Genomic DNA, 27044 nt, shown 5'->3' on the forward strand with positions numbered 1-27044 from the left:
TGAGACGCTTAATAATTTTTATTTAATCTCAATGATCCCATTATTATCCCCCATTATTAACCCTCCTCTGTGCACTGTGTGCACCCAGTCACCTCCAAGTTCTCATGAAGTACAGAGCACATAGTAGACGTGGCAGCTTTATTATTTTCTAAGACAGGTTTTCTGTGTGTCTGTTTGTGGAACTTTATTGAGGAACTTGCACCATGGGAGCCCAATATAAATAAAAATATTTAAGGTATTAGATTTGGAACCGGGACCCTTAGATTTTGAAATAGGGCCCCTCTAAAAAACAGAGCCACAAGGTTATATAATAATGCAGGATACACTTTAGTTGATACTGTACTTTTGTTGCGAAAATTCCTATGAAATTACGCAATTAATGAAATTATCAAAACCAAAGGCCCCACAGTGAACCTGAGACTTTTGGGGCCGCTGGGGGTCTGGGACTCTGGGAAAGTGGAAATCTAGCTTTGACTGTCTGTAGTCAATACACACTTGATAGAGAAGGGATACTTTTTTTAAGACAATGAACCCTAGCTGATGTTGCTTTCACAACAGGATACGCTCTCTTAGGAATCATGTCCTAAGCAAAACCTGGATCTATGCCCACAAAAAGTGACTATTTGCAGTCTAATTCTGTGAATACTTTATTCAAGGAATAGTTCCAGAAAAACATTTCAGTGTTATTGTTCAATGTGTTTCAGATGCAAGAGATTTGTAATTTCATTACTATTTCTTGTGAAACCCTACTACTGCTCACTATTTTGTAACCAGGACGTTGTAAACAAGTCAGATTTGTGCATCTTTATTATTAGGACAGATTGTGTTTCTTTTTTTAATTTTTTTTTTTTATTTGTCTCAAAACTAAGTTTCTAAAAGCTAAAATAAGACCCAGACCATTTCTTGAAAAACACTTAAAGTGTTTATCAGTTTCAAAATGACCACAACAACAAATAAAAGCACAAAGAACAAATAACTATTAGTAAGCACTATCACAGTTTTGCTTGTATCAGTCTGTAAACAATAGCTTTATCTATCCCGAATTGCGTAGTGGGAAATCAATATAGCCTTCTTCCTGTTGATAACACCTATTACGAAAGAAAGACCCAATATAGCCCAGTTTAGTTTTTCAGGACATGGACAGATTTTTCCTGACAAAAATGTGGACACAAACAGGCAGATAAATTTAGAAAGGACAAAACAAAACGCGGAGCCCTGCCTGGGGAAAGATATTTGACAGGAGTCAGAGGGATTCAAATCTCCACTCACTGACTTCAAGGGTTTTTCAGCGATGCGGATTGTGATTGGGTCTTTCATCAAGTGTTTCAATTGTGGTTGGTCAATTTCCTCAGCAGTGTTGATTGTGATTGGGCAAACCGGTAAATTCTGCGCCCGCCTCCCAATACACGCCAACCAAGCATGTTAAATAACAACAACACCCCGTGGTTCACCATGTCGCTATTTAAATAGCTTAGGACTGCTTTAGCTACACTTACTAACGGTGATTCGGCTCAGCATAAGGGAATTCAATTTCGCGACTTAACCTGCAACGAAAACAGTTAATTCTACCGTTAGCTAGAGAGCTAAAAACAACTGGCAAAGGCAACAAGGCAAAGTTCGTTATCCCAATGACAGCATGCAAAGAGACCTCTTCAACAAAAGGTGAACTGTGGTCAGTCCTAAAATTAGTTCTTCTGTAGTCATTAATATCAGTGAGTGAACTTTGCCTTACTGCTAGCCAACGACTTTAACAGCGACCACAGTCGACTTAGCTGCGGACGGTCACAGGTATGTTTCCGTTAGACTCGCCGTGGAACATCTCGTTTGCGGGTTGTGGCTTCCTCGGTATCTACCACGTCGGTGTAGCCAGCTGTCTGCTGGAGCAGGCTCCTTTCCTGGTGCAAAACGCCAGGCACATATACGGGGCTTCAGCTGGGGCTCTCACTGCCACTGCTCTGGTCTCTGGAGTATGTCTCGGTACGTACATTTCTGGTGTTTAAAGTATTTTATATGTAGCCACTACTGGATTATTGATTTTGCAGCATTAACGCAGAAGCAGTATTGTAATGTTGTAGCTTGATGAGGTGCAGCTTATTTTAACTACATTATATACTGTGGAGTAGTTTAATCTGAGCAAATGTTTTAAATGTTCATCTGCGTAGTAACGAGTAGCTGCAGCTGTCAGATAAAAGAAGGGAAGTGAAAGAACAATGGTTCCCTCTGAATTGTAGAAGAGTGAAAGAAAAGGAAGGAAATAAAAACTTAGTCACTTTCAGCCACTGGCAGTTACATAAACCATTGTCAAAAGACCAATATTGCATGTTGACCATAACCGTTTTGATAATAATATGCCATGTCAACCAAGCCCTTTCCAATTCAGTGGTTCACTTCAAAATTATATCCGTCTTGTTTTCATGTATTCATAAAAGGGAGATGATGTGCAAGGGAAACATCCTCATTATATCCTCTGTTATTCTGTAATTCTTGCTTTTCCATATATAGCTGAGTACAGTACTTCATCTACAATCTTCTTCTGAAGCTACAATTCCTGATTTTAGAATGTACTCAAAGTACAGCTGCATGAAAAACAACTGTACAACTGTTTTCACAGGAGAGGCTGGTGCAAGCATCATCGATGTTGCCAAAGAGGCAAGAAAGCGATTCCTTGGACCCATGCATCCTTCCTTCAATCTGGTGAAGATTGTGCGTCACATGCTGCAGCGCACTCTGCCAGCTGATAGTCACCATCGGGCCAGTGGACGGTTAGGAATCTCTCTCACCCGAGTGACAGATGGAGAAAATGTCCTGATATCTCACTACAACAGCAAGGAGGAGCTGGTGCAGGTGTGCACTGTGTAGTATATTTTTCAAAATATTTTGCAGAAGAGTTGGTTGATGCAAATAAAACCAGGTATCATGAAAGATTTTGGAGATGCCCATGGGTGCTTTCAAGTGCCATTTGCATACAAGAACATTTTGAGAGATTAGTGGAGAGGATATGATGGATGATTTTATGGCTGAATCAATTAGTCAATTCATGGATTGAGTCAATTATTAAGCAAAAGCACCAATGCCTTTTCTTAATCTTTGGGTTTTGGATTGTCGTTTGGACAAAACAAGACATTTGAAGACACCATCTTGGGATTTGGAAATTGTGACAGGCCCTTTTCAGTGTTTTTTAGACATTTTTTAGACAATGCAATTAATCACTTACTTGAAAAAAAAATAGACGCAAGATTAATCAGGGCTCAAAATAATTGTTAGCTGTAGTCCAAGTTGCCACAGCCCTATAATGTTATTACGGTATTCATAAAATATCATTATACTGTATCATTCAACATAATGTTTACAGTGTAATTCTCTCAGTTTTATCCAGTAGTTTTTTTGGTTCTTGTTCACTTTTGTCTTTTCAGCCCTTACTATTTTAATATTTTCTTTTTTTGTTAATTAGGCATGTGTCTGCAGTGCCTATATCCCAGTGTATTGTGGCCTTATTCCTCCTACACTGCAAGGAGTGGTAAGTAAATTCAGTCTTATTCAGCATTTGTTCACTTTTCCCTCTGTTGTCAATATCCTATATATGGGCTAATGGAAATAGATTACCTTAAGCATTTGCACTGAGTTTAAATTTAGAACTACCCACTCATTAGGTATTACTGTTGCAGAGGTATAATGGCCAGTCTACCTTCCTGCTTTGCTTGAATCATGTACTGTATTTTCTCTCATTGTGTTTTGTTGTTGTTACCTCTGGCACTTTTTCATCTGTAACTGCCCCCCATCAGAACCCTCCCTTCCTCAAGAATGTGTTTGTTCTGAGTGCCACTTGTGTGCGTCTGTGTGTGTGTCTAAACAATTATTATAAAAATCCTCTGCAGTTAGTGTTTGTCTTAGATCTAACACTAAAGGGGAAAGTAGAACTGGTATTCTTTTGCTGGACATGTTTCTAGCACAAAGGTTTTCTGGGGAATATCATTGAGCAATACCAGCGCTCCCACCCTCCCTCTGTGGCCTTTGTGAGGGGTTTTAAGAGCTTACATGTGCTTGTGGGTATGCCATGTTGGCCCAGGCTGTAAGGTTGTCCTGTTCTCTCCTACCCTCAGTGGCTCAAATTCAAAAAACTGATGTCACTCCAATCTTATCTGTTGACACACACTCTGTGCCTCCCAGCTCTCAGTTTAAAAGTTTAGAAACTTCAATAAAAACAAACATTAAGGAAGGATATGATGTAATCATTATCATGCATGGTAATGATTGCTTTCTCGACAAATATCGGCTAAGTGCTTAACAGTTAATAGTAAATATTGTGTAGATTTTGTCCAGTTAATGATCTGTTTCCGTTTACTCTGATGCCAATATTTATCTTTTATCATTCAGCGATATGTTGATGGAGGAATCTCAGACAACCTGCCTCAGTATGAGCTGAAAAACACCATCACAGTGTCCCCTTTCTCTGGAGAGAGCGACATATGCCCCCGGGACACCTCGACCAACATACATGAGCTGCGATTCACCAACACAAGCATCCAGTTCACTCTCACCAACCTCTACAGAGTCTCCAGAGCGCTTTTCCCTCCAGACCCAATGGTAGGTTGATTACAACCTTCATGACCCATATGGACACACACACCTTTGGAGAAATTGACAGGCTCAGTTGAACTGTAGTAAACTCATTGGACTTGTTTGACTTATAAGAGATAAATGTATGTTTTCTTTGACTGCAGATTATGAAGGCCATGTGTAAACAGGGATACAAAGATGCTCTGCACTTTTTGAAGAAGAATGGTAAGAATCAGTGGTTTGCTTTTTTTCTAACCTTCTCCAAAGCTTTTCTTAATAAAACCTGATCACCACTAACAAGCCTAATTGATCTTTTGTCCACTGTCCGGAAAGTATTAGTATGTAAACACAGCGTATCACACAGATATGCTATCAGAACTTGTGTTTCCTGTGACCACATGTCACCAAATCAATAGATTACGTTTGCTTGTGATCAGGCTTGTGTTACTCTCCATGGCTACTCACCTTGATTTGGTTCTTTATATCAGTATTTTCAGTACCAATCACACAATCAGCATGGTTTTACAAAATAAACTGAAATATGTTGATTATTATAAAGTTGTTGACTAATTAAGAAACAACTTCACTGCTGATCACAGATTAAAAAGCACTTTCACATTTGCTTTTCCTTTCAGGATTGCTTAATTTCCAGGGACCTCTCAGAGACAGACCCCTGCTAGCTAATGGAGAAGAAAATGAGGATTATAATGAGGAGGAGGAGGAGGACAATAACAGTGACGAAGAAGACGAAAAGCCACAGATGGAAGACAGAGCAGTGATGGCTCATTCCAATTTCTCATTAGAGGAGCACATCATCGAGCACCTTCCGCCGACCCTACACAAAGGTGAAAACGCAACAGAACTTTTTTTTTTAAGTACTCATACAGATGTAATCACAGTAAACATCATATCTGCTTTTCCACACGACATGTTTACAAAGTAAGACAGTGGCCAGAGCAGATTCATTTGAAGGTTGTACTGCCTTATAATGCCAAGATAATGTTACTTTGGCAACAATAATCACAGACAGGCTGTTTAATGTTATGGTTAGTTGAACTAATGTCAGGTTTATCTAATGAAGCCTCATCTCAACTGAAACCTTAAATGAATAGTGAAGTATTTGAAGTAGATTTTCAACATCATCATTTCTGAGGCTGGGTAAATCTGTGACTAGTCATGGTAACCACTGAACTCCTCTTTACCTCCCTCTGCAGCTCTAGTTGAAGCCTGCATGGAGAGGAGGAGCCTGGCGCAGTCGCTAGGCAACCTGCTTCCTGTCCGGATGGCCTCAGCCATGATGCTTCCCTACACTCTCCCTCTGGAGTCTGCTATGTCCTTGACTCTCAGGTAGTGTAGCAGTTAATTACACATGTACCCAGTGTCTCCTTATATATTTGGCATACACTGACAATAGTACTTACTCTACTGCTCTCTACTTTTAGAATGCCTTTACAGATTAGTAGTACCAGTTGTTGTACTTCCCATAAAGACATTCAAATGGCACAAATTACTGGACCAGCCTCCTGTGCCCACTGACTAACAGCTGCATATCCCATGTGTAGACTTCTGGAGTGGCTGCCAGATGTGCAGGAAGATGTCGGGTGGATTCGAGAGCAGATGCTAAAAATTCTGCAGCATGTTCTTCGCCAGGCCTCCAAAAGCATTTCTCAGCGTGTGTCTGCCAGGTATGTGACTGTGCAATTACACATACTGTACACACAGCTTACAGTTTCAGCTACACGTATATGCCATATATTTATAAAGACTACAGTTGTACTTAAGTTTTTAAGGCAACTTTTAACAGCATCATCATGCCAGAATACATTAGATGTCAGGTCTACACATTCTGTAACTGCATCTAGCTGACATCTACAGTATGTGAACATGGCTGGATTAAACCTGTGATAACTGATTATTTTGACCACTTGGGGGCAGCAGACACAAGTTGTGCTGAATAGCAAAGAATTGCTTATGTACACATCCAGGAGACACTGAGCAAAATTAGCATTTATTTGGTAAGCCAAATATTCACTCTGCATTTAGCTCGGTTTTTGGTCACTACCAACTCCTGAGGGAAATATCTGGCTTTTTAGCTGCTGAGAGCTCCTCTGGGTATCAGGGCTCCTCTATTAGGAGCTTAGATTCAGGGGATTATTGATATTGACCTCTACGAGCGACCGCTTTCACATAGTTTTCACATTAATTTGATTGTTATAATAAACATATTTATTACAGCCGCTTTAATAACAGTAATTGAAACAGTTACACCTCTGCATGCTGGTAAATTTACTTTAGGTTTTCCTGTCAGCTGGAGCTGCACCACTACCAGTCCCTCCCATCCCAGTTTAGCTCCACCAGCCTGTTTCCCACCTGGGTGAATGGGAGAAGCTCTTCAGTCCAGGATGTCTTCATGCGTCTCGATCAATACAAGAGACAGCTGCTGTCTGGAGTGCTGTGTATCAACATGGACCTGCAAGGCTCCTACCAAACTGGGCTGAAGTCACAGAATAAGGAGTCATCATCCATCCTCTCCACAGAGGGCCTCACAATGCACAGAGATTGTCTTAATATTCCACCAGGTGCCGACTCTGGAGACGCCACCAGCAGCTCCTAAGAGGTTTTGACAGGGTTCTGCAGCAGGTGCTGCAGCTCTGAGGTTCAAACGTACTTATACCCCAGTGTTTAGATACTTTTAATATACCAGGAAGGTATTTGTATTGTAATCAGCCCATTTGTATAGTAGAGCTAAATGGTAGTAACTTACCATATTTATACTTACTGTGTTTTCAGTATTTTTTCACTAATGCATGACAGTGAAATAAGTCTCTAGCTACAGTATAATCAGGAAGGCTCTTAGACACTGAATGTCTGGAGGCCTACAGAAGTGCATTTAAACTTAGCACATGCACCCAGTCATGTATGAACTTGAATTACAGGATGTTACAAACAAAAATGCGCACTTGAAGTCGTATGGTTAAAATGGGAGAGTGTTCGTGTTTTTAGTGGAATGCAGTCAGACCAGTAGCCATATCCAGTTATGAAACTCTTTAAGTTGCTTCTGCTTCACAGGCAGTAAGGGACTGGAGAAGGGAAAACCTGTTTTTACAGGTAGTTACTCCATTTATTATGTGCAAATGTCAATGCATTGTTGTGAAAAGAAAATCCATTGTTTTTATGTTTTTTGGGGGTTTACGTGAATGTCAGTGTCTTATGTCTTTAAAAGTATTTATATGAGAGATACAGAACTGGTTTGCTCTGTTTTCCTAATCATAGAAATGTGTTACCTTCATGTATCATCTTGATTTACTTGTATGTAATTTAGAGCTCTTTTAGGTTTAAATTTAAATCTACATTTTATTGGATTTCTGCTTTAAAATCTTGTGAATAATTATTTTTAATGTTTTTACAGATTATTTAACACATATACAGTAAATCAAAATGTGATTTTTGATTAATCCACGAATCAGTTCAATCTGAATTGCACTTTCTCCTTTGATGTCACTGTATGATAATGAATTAAGGTCCTAGGTAACAACCTACCTGCTTAAATACTTCTCTTGTATACTACAAGAAATGCCAACTGTATGATCAAGCCCCAACTTGTGCCTTAAGCTTCAATGAAACTGAATTGCCAAGTGAATTTAACATATTGTCGAAATGTGGCAGGGAATAATATTTATGTAATCATGAAATAAACTTGTATTTTGTAACATTTACTGCAGCTTACAAGTGTTCTCTCTTTGCTTTGAACTCTCAGAGATCAGTTAAACAGCACTGATCCTCACATTACTCAGAAAAACGGTGACTTACAATGAAAAGGGCACATAGGACAGGGAACAGTACACATGCGCAACAGTAATCAAACAGTGGATCAGGGACCTGAAGGAGTATTTGGGAGGTGTCCAGATGATCCCAGCAAAAGCTATTGATTCCTGACATGTGAGTATAAATCTATATTATACACTACAGGATGCAGTTTGACAACAGCTAAATTGGTAACTCAGAAAGTGTGGAATCTGAAAATTGCCAAGTGAGGTTGAATAAAAAAGAAGAAATTATATCAGAAAATCCTCTGTCAAACAATTAGGAGCTGGGGTGATAAAACCCACAACTTCTATAGTTATCAGAATAATGGCTTGAGAAGATGTATGTTGTTTCATAACTGTAACCATCTGATCTCTTACCATGTATTTAGAGTTCAACATTTATTTGGTATTTGGAAATCACAACTTTAATAGCAATTTATAGCCTTTGATAATACATGGGTATTTGCAAACTAGAATTTGTGCCTTTAAAGCATATTTTAAGATGATTAGGCTTAAGTCACAAAATCTATAAACAAATATTGTGACTAATTTTTCTGTTCTAACAGAGTCACATAGGCCTAACTGTTTTTCATTAAGTTTTTCAGCCCATCTTTAATCCCCTTGTGCCTCATGTTATATGCTCTTCTCTAGGCTGTTAGTACTTTTGGTCTAACAAACAAATGAATTTACTTGACTTAATAAATTAAAATAAATGAGATGGTGCCATAATGACAAACACTGATTTATTAAAGGCAAGGCAGTCAACAGTCCTTGTACCGTACTGTCAACAGTAGAGGCGCATCGCGGGAATCCCCTTCAGCTGTGGACAAAACTCACCATACGCAGTCTTATCAGCTGTGGTGTGTTGCGAAAGCTGTTTAACTGAGTGTCCTTGGTAAAAAGAAAAAAAAAATACAGGGAATCCTGAAATCAAACACGTTAGTAAATGCAAAATATTTGTTGAAGAGCATTGTCAAATTAGAGAGATTTTAAAGTACGACACAACACGTGAGAATGCCTTCAAGTGATGTCGGGAAAAATGGGAACTTCTGAACAGGCCTCACTGTTACAAAAGTTATTAGTACTTTGTTTAGTCTGCCTCTTAAATTTTTGTGTGGAGAGCACTTAGACTTATTTATCTATAATTTCACTCTTTCATTTGTCACCATGTTCACGCTCATGCTCATGTTAAATCACTTGATTCTGATTCTCACCCACGTTTTAATGAACTGGGTTTAATTGGGAAAATTTGCATCATGAATTATCACATGTCACTGTACTAGTGTGAACTAGGGGGTGCTTTTCTTAAGTGTGCCTTCAATAAAACCAATCAATCAACCAATCACTTTGTGTGTTCCCAAAACTGGTTGTGCAGTAGCATAAAACAAAACACAAGATTAAAACACAAAGAACACAAGTTAAAAGATTTGATTTAAAAACTATTTTAAAATATTTGGAATTTAGGTCCTGAATGGGTACATGTGCTCATATCACCAAGAATAACATACATTAAAATGATGTGTATCATAAAGCATTTTTAAAAAATGAGCTTATTTCATATTAATCATTAATCAATACATTAATCAATACATTAATCATTATTCTGCACTCCATTTTTTTTTGTTTGTTTGTTTGTGTTTTGCTTGTCTTTATTTTCATCCAACTACAAACGTTATTCAGCGTCGTCTTGTAAGTTATTGGTTGTAGCCTAGTTTATGAGTGACATTTGTAATATCTATTTTTGGCTGCTTTAAAAAACAAAATAAAATTAAATATGATGCAAAGATAATACATTGTCCTGACCAGATTTAAAATAACAAAAAAGGGGAAAAAAGTTTCATTACAAGTAGACATATTTTGAGTTTGTGTGCAAGTGCTCCACAGGGATTATTTGAGTATATGTAGGCTAATTCTTTTATTTGTCATATCTCCCTAGATATTTTCAGCATTGTCTTGCATGTTACTGCTTTGTAGCCTAGTTTATGAGTGACATTTGTAATATCTGTTTTTGGAACAGATAAAACATCATACCTCCCTCAGATGAGGGAAATTTCCGAGGAGTACCCGAAGGCAGCACAAGACTGCCACTCAGTCAGAAGTTCGCCCTGAAGTTCACGGCTCCGTCCTCCGGCGCGTCTCCACCAGGGGGCGCAGCCCGGGGGAGGCTCAATCCAAACCATCCACTCCGCTTCTCCTCGTACCATGAGCTGAATCTGTCCGGGACAGACCAGGGAAGATGGCGGCCACTGACCATTCCCGGTCCGAAGCTGCCAAGCAGCGTCGGCAGGATCAGCTGCAGCGATGGCTGGGTTCGGAGACGGATCGGACGGGATTGGAGATACGGGAAACCTCGAGCGGTCCCGGAACGCGGCGGACGAAAGTCCGGTTCGCCCAAGGAGCTGTGTTTATGGCCGCCTGCTCCGCCGGAGACCGGGAGGAGGTGGCAGCGCTTCTCCGGCAGGGAGCTGACATCAACCACGCCAATATTGACGGACTGACAGCGCTTCATCAGGTAGGAAGTTTAACGTTAGTCAACAACTGTTTATTTGTTTATTTATTTACTCACGAGTCAGCCGCTGAGTTTCTGCTAACTGTCGCTCAACTAGCGGCAACGGTTTATCCGTTAATGATCCTCACTGCGGAGAAGCGTTAACTTAACTTACCGGGGAGTCAGAGGTTAAATTGCACAGTTAGCGTTAATCTAAACACCCCCGTTGCTTTGTTGGTAGCAGCTTCTGTAGCTTAAATCGACCTTTATCATCGTCTTAGCAGCAGCTTTTGTGGCCTGTGTGGACAGGCACAGTTGAGTTAGGAGCGTTGTTGGTAGGCTGGTCCACCCGCATCGCTGTATTTCAGTAAGTTACAGGCTTCTTTTTGTAGCACACAAGCGAGCAGGGGGACCGCAGTTAGCAGCAGACAGTAAAAACCGGTCATCTCACAAAATGCTGGGATCAATTTTTAGACATTATAAGGCACTGACTGGCAGGCTTGTGGCGGACTGTCCTTGGTTTGAGTCGCACTATAATAGTGGATCATTGAATTCGGGGATGTTTGTATGATTTGATCAACAGGTTTTTTTTTTTTTTAGTATTTTCCACAGGGAGGAAAGCGAAGCAGAGGGCTGCTGATTTTTAAAAACTGCCACTATCAACAGAAAGCATGTGGTTTAACCTTCAGTTTTTTTTTAAATTGTAGTCTATGTCCCAAATAGGCTGCACTGCTTTCTCCAGAACATGTTCTGGTCTTAACGCAGCTCCCTCCCTCCCCTCCACTTCAGTCATAACACAACGGCGCAGCCTGGACAACATCACTGTCACACAAGCCCTCGGTGATGCAGTATTTCCTCTGCTTTTATGATACTGCGTGTCATAAACACACTGCTGCCTCTTCGCATACAGTGAACTCACAGTTGGATGGATTTAACTTTGATATCTAAGCACACTCGTCAACATAAAATTTGTTGTGCTTTTAATTTTCCGGCCCACTGGAGCTGAATGGTGGTTCAGCAAGCCTGTGTGCTTCGCAGTGATCTCATGCCCGGAGATGACTGGGGTTTTCCTCCTAATTTGAGCCAATTGTATGTATTTGATGAAGTTGCTTTCCCATGACCAGCTCAGATGCGTGATTGAGCATGTTCCTGCCTGGATGTTTGGTAAATGGGCCCGCTTTCAGTCCATCCACATGTTGGACCGTCACCCAGTGTGGTCCCTCTCCTGCCCTCCATCCTTTTCTCCCCTGTTGCTCGTCGGTTGCCTGGCAACCGGAATTAAATATAGGCCCACACTCTCCAAACTTTCCATCCTCTGCATCCAAAGCCTTTCTGTCTTCTCCACTACTCTTTCTCTCTCCTTGCCCCCACCCCCTTCTCTCTGCCTCTCTTTCTCCTTCCCTTTGCCAGTTCCCCGTGGAGGGGACTTTAGGGATTTCGGATGAAGAAATGGAAAACATTCCTCAAACAGCACAAGCTGCTGTTGTCAAAGGCCATTTCCACAATGAGTCACTTGATGACCCAGTGAAGAAGTCTGCTGGGAGGCTGTATGTGCGCCCTCCTCCTAACGCACAGGGTGCAAGAAATGCCCTCTGTTCATTCATTCAGTTTGGAGCACCCACTTGTTTAAGAGGGCTCCCCCTCTGCTGAGAGCCAAGCCTGCTTTTGACTTGCCAAGCTCTGGCTCCGGAGCATACTACGCATCTCATCTCAGGGTCTTACAATTACTTTTTTTTCTGCCATACTCCCTGACTAATTATCTCATATTATGAAGGGGGAAGGAGACTCGTAGCGGCTTTGTGATTAGTTGATTTAGCCCAAAAGCAAAGCCTCTTAGGTGGCTTAAGACAGGCCTGATGGACAAAGGTTCAGTGCAGGTATAGACACTTACTGCTGTGACATCCTGAAGAGTAACAGCAGTAATAATGAATGACTGGAAAGCCTGTTATGTTTGAGAGGGAAGATCTGGTTCGGAGCAGGTGTCATCTCCTTGTCTGATAGTGATGAAATCTGACATAGAGACCTTTTCCTTGTTTGGGTAGTATCACATTTATGAGAGAATACATCAAGCAAAACAGGAAATTTTTGTCCCCGTAAAAATAAACAGTAAACTATGTGTCTGCTTTGTGCTACACCAGCTTTTGCTGTGCATATCAGGGAGAATCACCAGTATTCTCGCTGAGACAGATTTCTGTCTGTTTTTGAGCTACCTGATGGCGTATGCTACAAAATCTTCTTAAGTGTTTTCAGACATGGCAGTGGAATGGCCGTAGGGATGGCAGTGTCAGTCAGTTGATCCCCCTCTGCGATCCAGACTGCAATATCTCAACAAATGTTGGATGGATTTCCATAATTTTTCAAGAACTTTATTTATTTGACTAATGACTTTGGTGATGTGCTGACTTTTCCTTCAGCGCCACCATGAAGTTGACATTTGTGTTGAATGAAAAGTCTCACTCAGCAACTACTGGATGGATTGTCATAACATTGGCGCAGACATTCATGTCCATCTCAGGATGAATTGTAATGACTTTGTTGCCCACACCAACATACGTACTTTGGTGTATAAGCACATACTTGCAACATTATCATGTCTCAGCTGTAATTAGTCTTTCGTGCTAATTAGTAACTGTGAGCATGCTAAGCTAAGATGGTGAACATGGTAAACAATAACATTCTATGTGCTTAGCATCAGCATTTTAGTGTGTCTGTGAGCATGTTGCCATTTTAGCATTAGCACTTAGCTCAGAGCACAGTTGTGTCTAAGTGCAGCCTCACAAAGCCACTGCTGTGACTGTAGACTCTCGTTTTTGTCTGTGATTGATTCTTAAAACACTTATTTTGTTAGAACAAGAGAAGAAACTTGGTTGTGGTTAGCGTTTTGGTAATTTATTAATTGTTAAAATCATTTATCAAGTTCTTAATCTTCTATTTACAGCTTAAGCAAGCAAGCAACATGAGGGTATTACCTTGAAGTACGTCGGTTCAGGCAGGCTGTGACGTTGACAGAGAGTAAAGTTTTAGTCTTATTAGTTTTATTTTGTGTTATTCTTCCTAGGAAGGCTCACAATTTTTGAAATGTAGGCTTATCTTCATCTATTTTGGAGCGAGTTCACACTGTAAAAAATGTCTTTTTCAAGTAAATTTTGTTTTATTTATTTAAAACAAGTAAAGAAACTGATACTTTTACAAACTTACTACAATGTTTTTCTCATACAAATAAACTTATTTTGGTACTAGTGCAGCTAGATGCAGCTTGAAATTTGTTTGCATTTAAAACATCTCACCCCACTGGCAAGTGCTTTTTTTTTCTTTTACTTGTTTTAAGGACGACTCATGAATTGTCTTATATCAGAACTTTTTCACAGTATTAAAAACTCTTCACTAGAAAAATTAGCATACACTGATCTGACCCTCTGTGGTTCTTTTTCTCATAAATGTTAGCTAACATTAAAGCAGACTATCACCACATACTACCATAAGGTCCTCATGAGATTCATCTTGGGACTTGTGTCAAATCACATTGGGATCTTTGCTAGACCAGCCTCAGGAAAAGCAGCTAAATAGGTTTGCTGTTCACTCACGCCACAAAATGACTGTTTTGGAAAGTACTTGAGGGCTTTTAGCAGCCCACTTAACAGAAAGTCATTATAACAAGTAGACACAGTAGTCATTGTTTTAGCCCCAGTGCTTTAGTTGAATTTAATAGATTTTGGAAGTGTCTTTAGTTTTGCCTTTCACAACAAACCAAAAGGGGTCAAAGACCTTTTCTACTGTACTGAAACTGGACTCTGACTGACGTGTGCAGTCTGGTTTCTGGTTTTTAATGTGTGTAGTGGGGATTCTTATAATAAACACTAAACAGTAAACACTTGTATGGCAATCCATCATGTGGCTGTGTGTCCTCTGGCAGGCCTGCATTGATGAAAATGCTGAGATGGTGCAGTTTCTGGTGGAGAGCGGGAGTGACGTCAACAGAGGGGACAACGAGGGCTGGACTCCTCTGCACGCTGCAGCGTCCTGTGGCTTCATCCAGATTGCTAAGTGAGTGTTGATCATCACCACACTGACCCATCACTGCCACTGTGACTTAAATACCCAAAAGTATGAGGCCTACATTGACTTTGAATCAGTTTAGAGGTAAACGTTGTTTAGACATGGATAGGAGATTTGAGTGGACAACAGTGACGTCTGTCTAAGCTCTTGACTACATGTTTACTGTGTTTTTGTTTTTGAAGATACCTGATAGAGCACGGCGCTCATGTCGGGGCGGTGAACAGTGAGGGAGAGCTTCCTCTGGATGTGGCCACAGAAGATGTCATGGAGAGACTTCTCAAAGCTGAAATCAAAAAACAAGGTGAGAAAACGCTGTGCACTCACATTAACACCTCAACTCCAACTTAAAGTCCCATGTTGCATCTGGTCAGTTCTGCTGTGTCTGTTATCTTTATAATAATCTCAAGTACACAATGACTACAATGTATAACACAGAATTTGACAACAGTCAAATAATCCTTAGTTCCTTTTTTTACTTTATTTTTATTGTTTTTTTGATGAAAACAGAACAGACAGAGCATCAAACAGCAGACAGGGTCTTCATAGGTTGGATGAAATGCTTGACATTGTGTATAACAGGAAATAAAAAGCATCACTATCAAGGTCTGTGGGTCAGGTACCATGATTGTCCTTTGAAATGGTAAAGGTTCTTGTGATCTATGACTTTGAGTCATGTAAAGCCAGGGTGTTTTTATGGAGGGAGGGGTCTTCCTCTCATTCACAACCTAAAGTCCATTCTGTTGGCTTTAGAACAGAAGAAAATAAAACAATGTTCTCCAAACAAAATAAATGTATAGTTAGGAAGTCAAATAAGATTTCCAGTATTTTTCATATTTTTTTGTGACATGTCTCAGAGATTTTTTAACTGTGTCATAGTATTTGTAATAAATATTTGTGCTGCTTTTTCAGGCGTATTTCCCAAATACATAACACGGGAATTTAAAAGCAAAATCTGAGCTTATTATAGATTTGACCTCTGTTACCACATCTGCCCAGTAAGTGGAAATATTAGGACATTTATAATGAGCAGCAGACATATTATCACATTTTTTCCAACAATGACCGTGTTCGGTTTTGTTGCTTCTGTTCTTCTGTGTTCTGTGACTTTTTTATTTTTGGATTTCTCAGCTCAGATGATATGAATTCTGCTGTCATTTATTTGCCACCTGATGTGATGTTCATGCATGTCTTTCAGATTTCAGGTCTTTGAGTTCTTTATGTCAGACGTTTAGTCAGTCAGTTTATTTAAAGGTTTCTTTTTGAGAGCTTTTTCTCCCAGTATAGATTGGACAGGTGTGTTTATTTGACTGTCCTGTCCTATGTCCTTCCAGTTTGCATCACATTTAGGATCACACCAACAAACCTTAACTAACCTTAATAAGCTAAGCTAAATTGCAAGTGCCATCTTAAAAGAGGCTGCTGATGTTTGGAATAGTGTAGATGATTGGATGTACTTTACTGTATCATTCCATGTGGTTTCCAAGTTCCTTGGCCTTAGTTGTCATTTATGAGCATTTACATTACATTTTTGTCCTGTTGTAAAACACGCCATGCACTGAATAGGTAAAAAAAAATTAGGACAGAGTCAGAGTTTGTACCAAATGTTCTGTGACCTTCATAATACTCAAGTGTCCTGAAGCTCCAGGCTTATACCTTTATCACTGTCACCTGCACAGTTTGCTGAGATCCAAATGCAACTAAAGCCAGAGATCACATATATGATAAATATATATGCTTCCATATACGTTCATACACACTGACTGGACTGTTTTGCAGTGGACGGCAAACATAATAGATTCAGCCGGAAGGTGATGTGTACGTGTTGTCATTTGCCACCGTGTGTTCATATGTCTGTCACAGGAATAGACGTGGACAACGCCCGAAAGGAGGAGGAGAGGATCATGCTCCAGGACGCCATGGCGATGCTGGCAGGAGGTGGCACTCTCATACCTCACCCAAACACCAAGGCGACCGCTCTTCACGTCGCCGCTGCCAAAGGCTACATCGAAGTCCTGAAGTGAGCATCAGTCCACGCATGACCGCGATGACACCTTGTGTTAGCTTTTGTCTTATTTTGGTGGCACACCAAGTCAAATCAGCTTTTATTCATAGCCTTGTTCCTCATTCTCTCTGTCCTTGTTTGTTTTTCTCTCTTTGTTCCCTCCCCTCTTCCTCACCTTGTTCAGGGTGCTGTTACAGTGCGGCGTGGATGTGGACAGCAGGGACATCGACAGCTGGACACCCCTGCATGCAGGAGCTCACTGGGGGCAGGAGGAGGTGTGCACCCTGCTTGCTGACCACATGTGTGATATGGGTGCCGTCAACAATGTGGTGAGCGGTAGACTAACAACCTTCCCTTGGCATTAAGTCTGTGATTGAAGCCTTTGCCCGTGCCAGGGCTGATCATACACTGTGAATGTCCTTGTAGGGCCAAACACCTCTAGATGTTGCAGATGAAAACCTCGTGGACATTCTGGAGGAGCTACAGAAGAAACAGAACGCTGTGAGTCTGCCCTCAGACATGCTCCACGACTATCTCACTCACTTAGATAAACCTGATATGATTGATAGTGTTACAGCGGCGAATGTTCTCTGTGTTTATGTGTGTTTATATTCCTCTACAGTTACGCAGCGAGAAAGAGAAACAGACTCCTGTTATTGAGACCAGTCCGCCAATCTCCATGGTACCAGTTCGTGCACGCAGGTCAGTGCCAGTGTGTTGGCGTGTTTGTGCGTATGTGCGTGTGTATGCGGGCACATGCTATGCTGTTTCTGAATCCCAGCTGAATCCCAGTAAATCCATTGCCAGTTGTCTGCATGCAGGTGTGATGTTAACAGTCCCAGCATTCCTATGAACCTCGTTACTTCTATCCACTGACATTGACCTGGATAGATGTAGCGTTCAGTAACACTCTGTGTCCCAGTTTCATACTAAATTCTCATTGTACCTATAAAAAAAAGTATAGTTTACTTTAAAAAAAAAACAAAAACAAAACATACATGCTGAAATTCAGCATGGTGTCATTGCATCTTTTTGTCCCACAATGCAATGCATAACAGAGACAGAAAAATAATCAACTTAAAAGAGTATCTCTACCATCACAAAGTAATAAAAGTAAAATAAAATTTTTACATCAGGCTAAATTTATATATTTTTGATATATGTTGGGTTTTCTACACAATCCACTGTGAAACAGTTTGTGGTTAAACAAGACAGTACTGTTATTTTAAAATGAAATCAGAAAAAAAACCCCAAACAATAAAAATTCTATCTTGCCATGAAGCAGTCCTGCTCAGTAATTTGCAACCTTAGCCACAATGGTCTAATAGACCCTGGCATGTAATAGCTACCACATCCAGAGTTCATGTGTGTCACAACTTCATTAAGCAGGGTTTGTGTATGTAGTGGGTTCACGCAGGAAAAGTGTCAGAATATGGTACATTAAAAACATTCAGTGGGCAAACAGCTTTTAAAGTACACTATACTCCCATAATGCAACACTGATTTCTTGTATACCACCTAGAAAAACATCCTAAGATTAGAATATAGTGCATACACACTGTATACAGTTGATATGTAGTGTGGAACTGGGACACTAATCGTTTGCCATTTGTGTGGGTGCTGTGCTGCTGTTTTATCCCTGTGGTTTTGTGTAAAATTTGCATTATCACATGTGAAGGAAAGATTATAAAAGCGACCTGCAGGTCGAAGTGCCATGTAGCGAAATGGCAATTTAGTGCTAAGACAGCAGTTTTACACATGGCATCACAGAAAGTGACCCACTGTTTCACTCACTGATGTGTTGATTGGCGCATGCTCGCTCTAATTGGCTGCACATGGAATGATTGCCTTCACTGATCAGCTCCCTGCATGCCACCTGTTGTTCCATCCCACCTTGGCCCCGCCCCTGCAGGACTTCTATCTCTCGTATGAGCAGTAAGGAGAAGATCTGCCTCCACGAGCGGGAGAAGCACCCGCCTCCCGCTCTGCAGAGCAGCCCGGCTGAGGATGAGGAGGAGGAAGGCCAGACCGGACAGAGCCAGTCTCAGAGCCAGGCGAAAGCCTCCAGCAGCTCCAGCTCAGAAGAGGAGAGCGAATCCGAGAGTGACGCTGAGTCAGGTGAGAGAAGCTGCCGCTGTTTTTGTTTTGAAGGGAATCTGTGGTTGTGCTGCTAATCAGTATTTGAGAGAGGAGTGTGTTTAAGAGCTAACATGTTTTATTGGATCAGAGTTTTATGACTTTATGACTTTAAGCAGTGATTCATGAATTAATGACCTTTGCTTGGTTGCAGAGAAAGCGAAAAACCGAGAGATCATAAACAACTTGAACAACAAACGGAACACCACCAGCCTGCTTCCTACCTCCAACGAGTCAACGAGTACTGCTGCAAACCAAGTGAAAAAGGTCATTAAAAGAGATATCATAAAAATAACATCAAATGCCTGTTTTAGCTGCATAATAATAATAAACAACAGAGATGGTGACTTTTATTGGCTGTGTAGCAGGAACCAAGCAAACCCACTGTCACTGAGGCCCCAGGCTCCTGGAGAACATCTCTGAGGAAGGCGGGCAGTTCGGTGACTCTGGGCTCAGCTGGACTCTCTGACTCCGGCCAGGACCCCAGCAGACCACCAGAGTCAGGGCTAGGCATGACCCGCTCTGCCTCCAGCCCCCGCCTCAGCTCAGAGGACACCAAGGTACGTACCACATGACTCCAGGGTTTATACACCTGTAAAACCGCAGTTATTATTTTATAAATCTGGCATGACAGGCCAAATAAGGGCTTCTTTTACAGCTTCCGTTCACTGAGTCACATAAATAACCAATGAACTGATTTGAACCCTCCTTGTCAGGAGCCGAGGCTCGCTCGGGTACCGCCCATTCCAACACGGAGACTCTTCAGTATTCCAGACAGCAGCCCTGACAACTCCAACAGGTGGGCCTGTGCTCTCATATGGTTCTACACTTGTGAAACCACAATCTGTTTTTCTGAGTCTCTGCATATGTGCCCCTGTCACCCGGTCTCTCTCTCTCAGTTGGCTAAGCCGTAGCTCCTCTTACACCCGACGCCTTCATAGTCATACAGGGAATGATCTCACTAGTTCCACCCCCTATTTGCTTCACAGGTCAGTCAAGCTGCTCACTGCTCGTCTTGTATTTGTTTGCTCTCCTGTTTGTGCGTGATTGTTTTTGCAGTGTCACAGCTTATTACATTCCCTCAGCAGTGAATACTAATTGTGTGTGTGTATGTGTGCGTGTGGCTGTGAAAGATGCCTTTGTGTTTCCAATGGGTTTTGTCTTGGTTCTAGCTCATCTTATGGAAAGAGACTGGATGACCCCACCGTGACCTCAGCTAGCACAGGAACAAGCTCTGCTGGACTCAGCCGCCTTAATAGTGTCTTGGCGCAGAGGTATTTCATCTTTGTACACTGCGCTGTATGTCAATTGGTCTGGAACGTTTTCCTCACTCATCTGAAAGATCTGATAGCCAGCTCTTATCTTTCTTCCAAAGACTTCCTCAGGAACAGGCAGAAAAGAAGGATCAGTCTGCCGTCACCACCTCCAACTCTCAGAGCACGACCACAGGCGAACAGGAGACCAAGCAGAGGCGCAAGTGAGTCTTTGCTGTTGTCTTGTGTGTTATCGCGTGGCTGATGTTTTTTATATTGTGAGCCTGGTGATGCTGCTTTGTGACTTAAAGTTTGATTTGACTTGTGTAGATCCTATTTGACTCCAGTGCGGGATGAAGAAGCAGAGGCACAGAGGAAGGCTCGCTCCCGACACGCACGGCAGTCCCGCCGCTCCACTCAGGTATAAACGCCACCTGCTCATGAGAGGAGAATGAGGAAGAAGCCTTCCAACTCAAGAGCCTTCAAGTAATGTTTGTCAGTCTGGTACATAAGACTTTATCTGTCTTTCATATGAAGGGGGTGACACTCACAGATCTGCAGGAAGCGGAGAAGTCGATGAAAACCATGAAGACAGACAACAAAGGGAGAGAAAAGAAGGAGGAGGAAGAGAAGGAGAAAGAGAAAGAAGCAAAATCGAAGAAGGGAGAGGAGGGGGTGAGAGTTATATTTCACAGTTGCAGCCCTGTGTTTACTGCACTTATATAATGTCATGTGACATCACATAGCGGGGGATACTGTGTTTACAGGAAGTGAGCTGGAGGTCTCGTATTGCCAGCCTGCAGAAGTCGGACCTGCTGGGCCTCACGCAGCCCGCTGGCACTCCACGGCCTCAGGCTTCTGACAGGAGAGGTACAAACCACCACTTCCCTTTTTTTTTTTTCTAGCAAAGTGTGGAAATATGACAGTGCAGAGTTTGTTGAAATATTTGATTTGTTGTTAAAAGACTGCTGTCTGGCTTTGTTCCAGATGTTGAGGCCAACACAGGGGAGAGTGAGACTGAGCGATGGGCCAGGGAGCGCAGGGAGAGGAGACAAGCTCGGGCCAGGAGGAAGGCACAGAGGACCGGGGAGGTAAACACCGCAGACATCTTTTTATCTGGAAAATTGATGCAGGATGCGTAACAAACCAAGCTAACAAGAAAAGGATCATTGTGCAGTGGTAAAAACAAACCCAGTGATGTTGTAACTTTGACCTAAGAGTTTCATAAGAATATATTGCTGTCTGTGTGACGTGCAGAGTGACGACAATGATCCCAGTGGAGAGGAAGAGTTTGCAGGCAGTGGGCTGGATCCACAGGTGTGTGTCTGTGTGAGTGTGTATTTATTTGTGGTCATGGTGGACTGTAACCTAAGACACCAGCCATGACTTGTTTGTCTTCTCTGTTTACAGACAGGCCAACACTTGAGTTCCAGGTATGAATCCAGCCTTTGACCTATCTGATTGTCCCTTTTTTCTTCATTCTGTCAGCACGGTCTGTATGATAGCAGTATCTCTGACCTCTGCTCTCCTCTTCCACTCAGGTCAGATGTATCCTGTAACGACAACACCCAGGGACGAGAATCCGAGACCAAGGATTTTAAGAAGGTCGGCAGGCAGGGCTGACACTGAGGTCACACAATTTGTTTCCCTTATTTGTCCCAGTTATTTACTGCTGTGTGTTTTTTGTGTGTGTCAGTTGTTCGAGGAGGTCTCCAGAGAAAACTGCCAGCTCCAGTCTCAGTTGCAGGACACTCAGAGGATTGTCAGTCAGACTAGGTTGGACCTGGAAAAGGCCACGCAGGTGATGACACAGACACACAAGTTAAAAGGAAACTGTTATTGTAATCCTCCCCATGCAAAGACAAAAGGAAGCATTTCAAAGTGGTTAAACCGGTAATCAACAAGCTCTATCATTATATGTCATCTGCTTTGTTTTTTTCTTTCTTGGATTTCCTGTTTCTGTGTTCAGTTCAGGTGGCTGTCACTCGTCAGGCTGTTTACCCAAACCCTGTTCTGTGTATCACAAATACTGTTTTTGAAGATGAAAACATAACAAACGTCTTGGTTTAATCCAAACTGTCTGACATTAAAGTAAAAATATGGAACTTTTAAAAGAAGCAATTCAGTCATCCTCCTACAAATGAGAAGCTGAATTCATTTACACTGCAGTACACCATACTGCTCTCATAAATACAATCAGGGGTTTTGGCTTACGTGCTCTGGTATGACTAGTAGCTTATGGTGTCTGATGTTAGATGATGTTTGCAAATTTAAGCAAGTAAGTGACATTGCTGAGCCAGTTCACAGACATAATGACTTGTCTCGGCTTGAGCTCCTGTTACGCCACATTTAAGCAAGTCTTTTAAACATGTCAGGGGCTTTGTCACAAAGTAAAACAAGAAGTAACGCTGAACCTCAGCGGGAGACATCATTCATAGAATTCAATCATTATTCATTGTATGGCACGTTTAGTATTTTTAAATGTATTTGCATTGTGTATTATTATTTTTCGTGTATTTATACCCCAAATGAGCCCACAATGCACCATGAAACATAGTGTATTATCAGTGGTCTGTAACTGAGAGCTAACTACCATGATGCCTTGCACAGCAAAGGAAAAAAGGCCAGTTTAGACAGCTGCCAGATCAAGGATGCTGATAATATTGTTGGTTTGTTGCATCCAACAGAGACAGGAGCGCTTCAGTGACTGTTCAGCCCTGCTGGAGCTGGAGAGGAAGGTAATGCTTCTCTGCTGATGATGTGACATGTTTTTGTAAGCTTCATCTGCCTCACTACTGCCACCCCTGCTGTCTGTTGACACTCTCTCCTCTCCCCACTCGAACCACTTTCTCACCTGTTTTCACTCAACTTTTGTGGTCCTTCTTCTTTCTCTACATCACTTCCTGTCTGCCCCCCCCCACCCCCCGACTCTCCCTCACGTTTCTCCCGGCATCAGGACCGGAGGATGTTGGAGCGGCGAATGGCAGAGCTGGAGGAAGAGCTAAAGGTGAGGAGATACATACAGAATGAATCTTATCATGGCCACAGACACTTTGCATGCTCCTGCTTGATTAGCTTGGCTTTAGCTTGTGCAGTTCAGCAGCGTGGTGAAGGCACACTGCACAGAGCGGTTTCACACAGTATATTCTCTCTAATGATGCATCTCATAGATAAATTTGGTCGTTTATCAAATGAATATTTGTTGTTGCCTAACTGTGCTTGCATAATTTTTAGGTGTGAAACAACACAGTGGCTCATTTTGTAATTTATCTGAACTTTCTGTTAATGCAGAATGAATATGTAAAGAATGTAAGGCACGTGTTTTTAGAGGAATAGTTCCAACATTTTGGGAAATAAGCTTATTCCATTTCCTGCAGAGTTTTAGATGAGAAGATTGATACCACTCTCATGTCTGCACAGTAAATACGCAGCTGGAGCCATCAGTAGGTTAGCTTAGCTTAGCATAAAGACCGAAAACAGGGGGAAGCAGCTAGTCTGGCCCTGTATGAAGGTAACTATCTGTTATTGCTAGTTCACTGCCACCAGACTTTTATTTTATAGCTCCTCCTTTCAGGCTTTTGACACTTGACTGAATCCCACAGATGTGATTTTTTTTAGTTCAACTTCTAAAATCCAGATTGTTGAGGCTCTGTAGAAGGAGCAACATGGGTAACAACTAATTGATCATGTAATCATATGCTTTGTTTGTCTTTGTTGCTTTGTTTGTCCACATTTCAACCAAATATATGTATAAAACAGCTCTAGCCAAAGCTGTGAGAGTGTGGCAGCAAAAGATCACCGTCCTTATGGTTTGAATCTTAAAAGTGAACCCACTGTCTTTCCATCAACTGTATTTAATATGACATGGAATAGGTGCCCTGCTTCATTTTAATGCTTAATGCATGTATGTTAATCAGTCTTTCTTTAATTAATATTTAATTAATGGGTCTTTTTCAGGGCACATACACGTCATAGCAGAAAAAAGTACAGGTGTAATTAATAACACTGATAATTAGATGATTACATTTAGGAGTTCAGATTATTTGTATTGAACATGTTGGGTCACTGGTGAGGCAAGACCAAAGTGATCTTTTAACATGTCTGCTGTGAAAAAGGCATGTAACATATGATCTTAGCATCCAAAACAAGCAGTGAGACTATATAATACAATTAAATCTGATTTTATATTTTGATTGGTTGTAATGGGAGCTTAATTTTTTGCCACTAGGTTCTGGTTGACCTGAGAGCCGACAACCAGCGTCTTAAGGATGAAAATGGAGCACTGATCCGTGTCATCAGCAAACTCTCCAAATAGATGTGGAGAGCGAGAGAGAGCGAGAGAGAGAGAGACACACACATGAAGAGCAGGGAACCCCCACCCCCAACCCCCTCCCTCCCTCCATCCCTCCCTCCATCCATCCACCCACCCCTCCCTCTTCCACACATTCCTCCCAGTGCCAAAGAGCGAGGGGGGGGGGGGGGGGGAAGCAGCAGAATGTCCTACGTACATGAGCACCACAGCTTGACTTGGATCGCGATGCCTCTCTGTGAACAGCTGGAGTGGCTTTTGTGTGCCTTAATGCCCGTTTGTCACAGGAGGACCGATCGCGTGAAGGCCCACGGCTTCGGTCAGAGGCTCCAACAGTAGCAACATGAGACTCAACAACAGCCAAAATGCCCACGGCTGGTACAACACAACAAAACACGACATCTACTACGACTGTGCATCAGGGGAACCCGAACATGCACACACATTCCCATGCGTGCATCACATACTTCCTCAATGCACATTCCACTGAGCGCACAAGGCAGCTTGAGCCTTAAAGCTCCCACTTAGTATTTATTTTTTTTTGAACACACTCACGTCACACACTCACAAATTTTACCCCACTCACAGTCCAAATCAAATGTGTTTGTCAAGCAGTAAAGGTTTTGGTGTATTCTTTAAAACTCAGCTCTGAAACGCGTTTCAGGCTCTTGTCTTTACATTCATCTATGTCCTGATGACACGGGGAAGTCCATGAAGCTCTGTTGGGTTGTTTTATTTCCACATGCAAGTGTTTGAACCCACCTACCTCTCCACCTATGCACTTCCCCACATACATTTTTATATTTGTGACCACAGACACACTCCATGCTCTTAAAAATGACCGCAGAACCAGGTCAGTCGACCACAGCACTTTACTCTCTGCAAAGCAATAAAAAGATCTGCGAGGCTTTGCCCGTCCTCCAGACAGACAACTTTACTTTTCAGAACAGCACCTTCTCATGTTGTAAGTGGAGGGAGAAGTTACCCATAGCTGAAGGTCAAAGGTCATTGCACAGTTATAAGAATTGCTGTTCTGTCAAAGCCTGTTATGCTATGAATGGTTTTAATTATTACCATTGATAAAGATATTATTTTCATAGTTTTTCATTGTCAGTTCCTGCAAGGGAGCGTGGTTATGTATATTACATGTGTATAAATATTAGTCTTGAATAATACCCTTTTGAAGTAAAATCCCATGTAGCCTTTCTTCACATGTTGGTTTTCTAATATATTAAATGGATGTCGGCACCCTAATAAAAAAAAAAATAAGTGTGTTTTTAGCAATTGCTTGGTTTTTATGCACATAGTAGTTTGGTAATTTCATCCACTTCAATTGGATCATTCACCAAAGGTGCTGTTTCATGTAAAATATCAACTTCTATGCTTTGTAACATCGTAACCATTGTCATCCTCACCACTCGGATTCCTGGCTTCTTAGTGACATGCTGTGGCTGATGGAGTCATCAGATTTCTCACTTGTGTGATCTCTGGTCACCTGGTTGTTTGGGGGGGGGGGGTTTGGCTTCATCCACACTATGCTTGTATCGTCCCTGTGTACAGTGTCAGTTGCTCTGTTTTCTGGTAGCCAGATGTCCTACATCACAGGGGAGAGGAAAAAAAAAACACGAGGGACAGAACAGCTGCAACACTGTGACTCTCACACACAGTGAGCCTAACAGAGGAAACAGGGAAACAGATGTATTTACAGTATGTTTGGACTGTAACATTAATCTACTGCTGCTCCCAGGTGAACTGGACATCCTGAGCGGTTTGATTGACGTGGTAGAAATTAGTGTTATCACATATGCTGGATGAGTGTTCAGTAGGCGTCTGGCTGTAGGAATCCTGTTGTCTTTTGAGCTTCTGTCCATTTGCACTAAAGTGAAGTTAACACCAGTCATCCATCTGTTTGTCTCATCTGAGAGCAGAAAGATGGACCACTGTCCTGCAGGGTAGAAGTACTGACAACAAGCTGAGCTCCTAATAAGGAAGGGCAGGCTGGCCGAGGCTCTCTCTCTGTAAATATCCCTCAGGTCTGAGAAAGACAGAGGAAGGGAGCTGGGGAGGAAGAGGGAAGCGGATGGATTGCAGCCTTATATGGACAAAGCACTGCTTTTCCCAGGGTTTGTGGCTCTGACCCCCGGCATGATGCCAGATGCTACACAAACAGCTCCTCAGCGCCACCAAGAGGTGCAACTTATGTAATGCTACAGCGAAAGGTTAAAAAATGTGTCTTCTCAATTACACTTTTTTACACTTTGGACAACTGGTTTCCCAGAAAAATTTACTTTAAATGAGAAATAATGTGCTTCTGTGAAAATCAAAATGGGTAACTGCACCAGTGCCCTGGCTCCTCAGGAGCCCAGAGGCTCCAGGTGATTTGTGTGGCAGTTATTTTGTGGTAATTTGATTGATTGGAAATGTGTTTGTTGAGATG

At 41.8% G+C, this 27044-nt stretch overlaps 2 protein-coding genes across 6 annotated transcripts; both read left to right on the plus strand.

Annotated features, from left to right (window-relative positions):
- The first annotated feature begins 1446 nt into the window (after nt 1-1446).
- pnpla2 (patatin-like phospholipase domain containing 2) lies at nt 1447-8271 on the plus strand. Its single transcript, XM_041039007.1, has 9 exons — nt 1447-1977; nt 2612-2844; nt 3452-3517; nt 4375-4584; nt 4722-4782; nt 5193-5402; nt 5772-5904; nt 6120-6242; nt 6853-8271. The coding sequence occupies exons 1-9, from the start codon at nt 1791-1793 to the stop codon at nt 7169-7171; spliced, it is 1542 nt and encodes a 513-aa protein (XP_040894941.1). The 5' UTR covers nt 1447-1790; the 3' UTR covers nt 7172-8271.
- Nucleotides 8272-10504: 2233 nt separating this feature from the next.
- zmp:0000001167 (protein phosphatase 1 regulatory subunit 12A) lies at nt 10505-25879 on the plus strand. Of its 5 annotated transcripts, none has more exons than XM_041038561.1 (25): nt 10506-10875; nt 14765-14895; nt 15090-15208; nt 16768-16924; nt 17094-17238; nt 17336-17410; nt 17532-17611; nt 18822-19027; nt 19200-19312; nt 19411-19605; nt 19762-19844; nt 19945-20034; nt 20218-20319; nt 20421-20522; nt 20629-20719; nt 20836-20973; nt 21066-21168; nt 21286-21389; nt 21556-21615; nt 21709-21731; nt 21840-21903; nt 21995-22099; nt 22986-23036; nt 23255-23305; nt 24527-25879. In XM_041038561.1, exons 1-25 carry the CDS (start codon nt 10600-10602, stop codon nt 24611-24613), a joined length of 2751 nt encoding a protein of 916 aa, XP_040894495.1. In that variant the 5' UTR covers nt 10506-10599; the 3' UTR covers nt 24614-25879. The 5 variants fall into 5 exon arrangements, with proteins under 5 accessions (XP_040894498.1, XP_040894495.1, XP_040894496.1 ...); XM_041038562.1 differs by having other exon boundaries at nt 19414-19605; XM_041038563.1 differs by having other exon boundaries at nt 18846-19027.
- Nucleotides 25880-27044: the final 1165 nt, after the last annotated feature.

The sequence above is a fragment of the Toxotes jaculatrix genome, chromosome 5, assembly GCF_017976425.1.
Source record: "Toxotes jaculatrix isolate fToxJac2 chromosome 5, fToxJac2.pri, whole genome shotgun sequence".
NCBI lineage: Eukaryota > Metazoa > Chordata > Actinopteri > Toxotidae > Toxotes > Toxotes jaculatrix.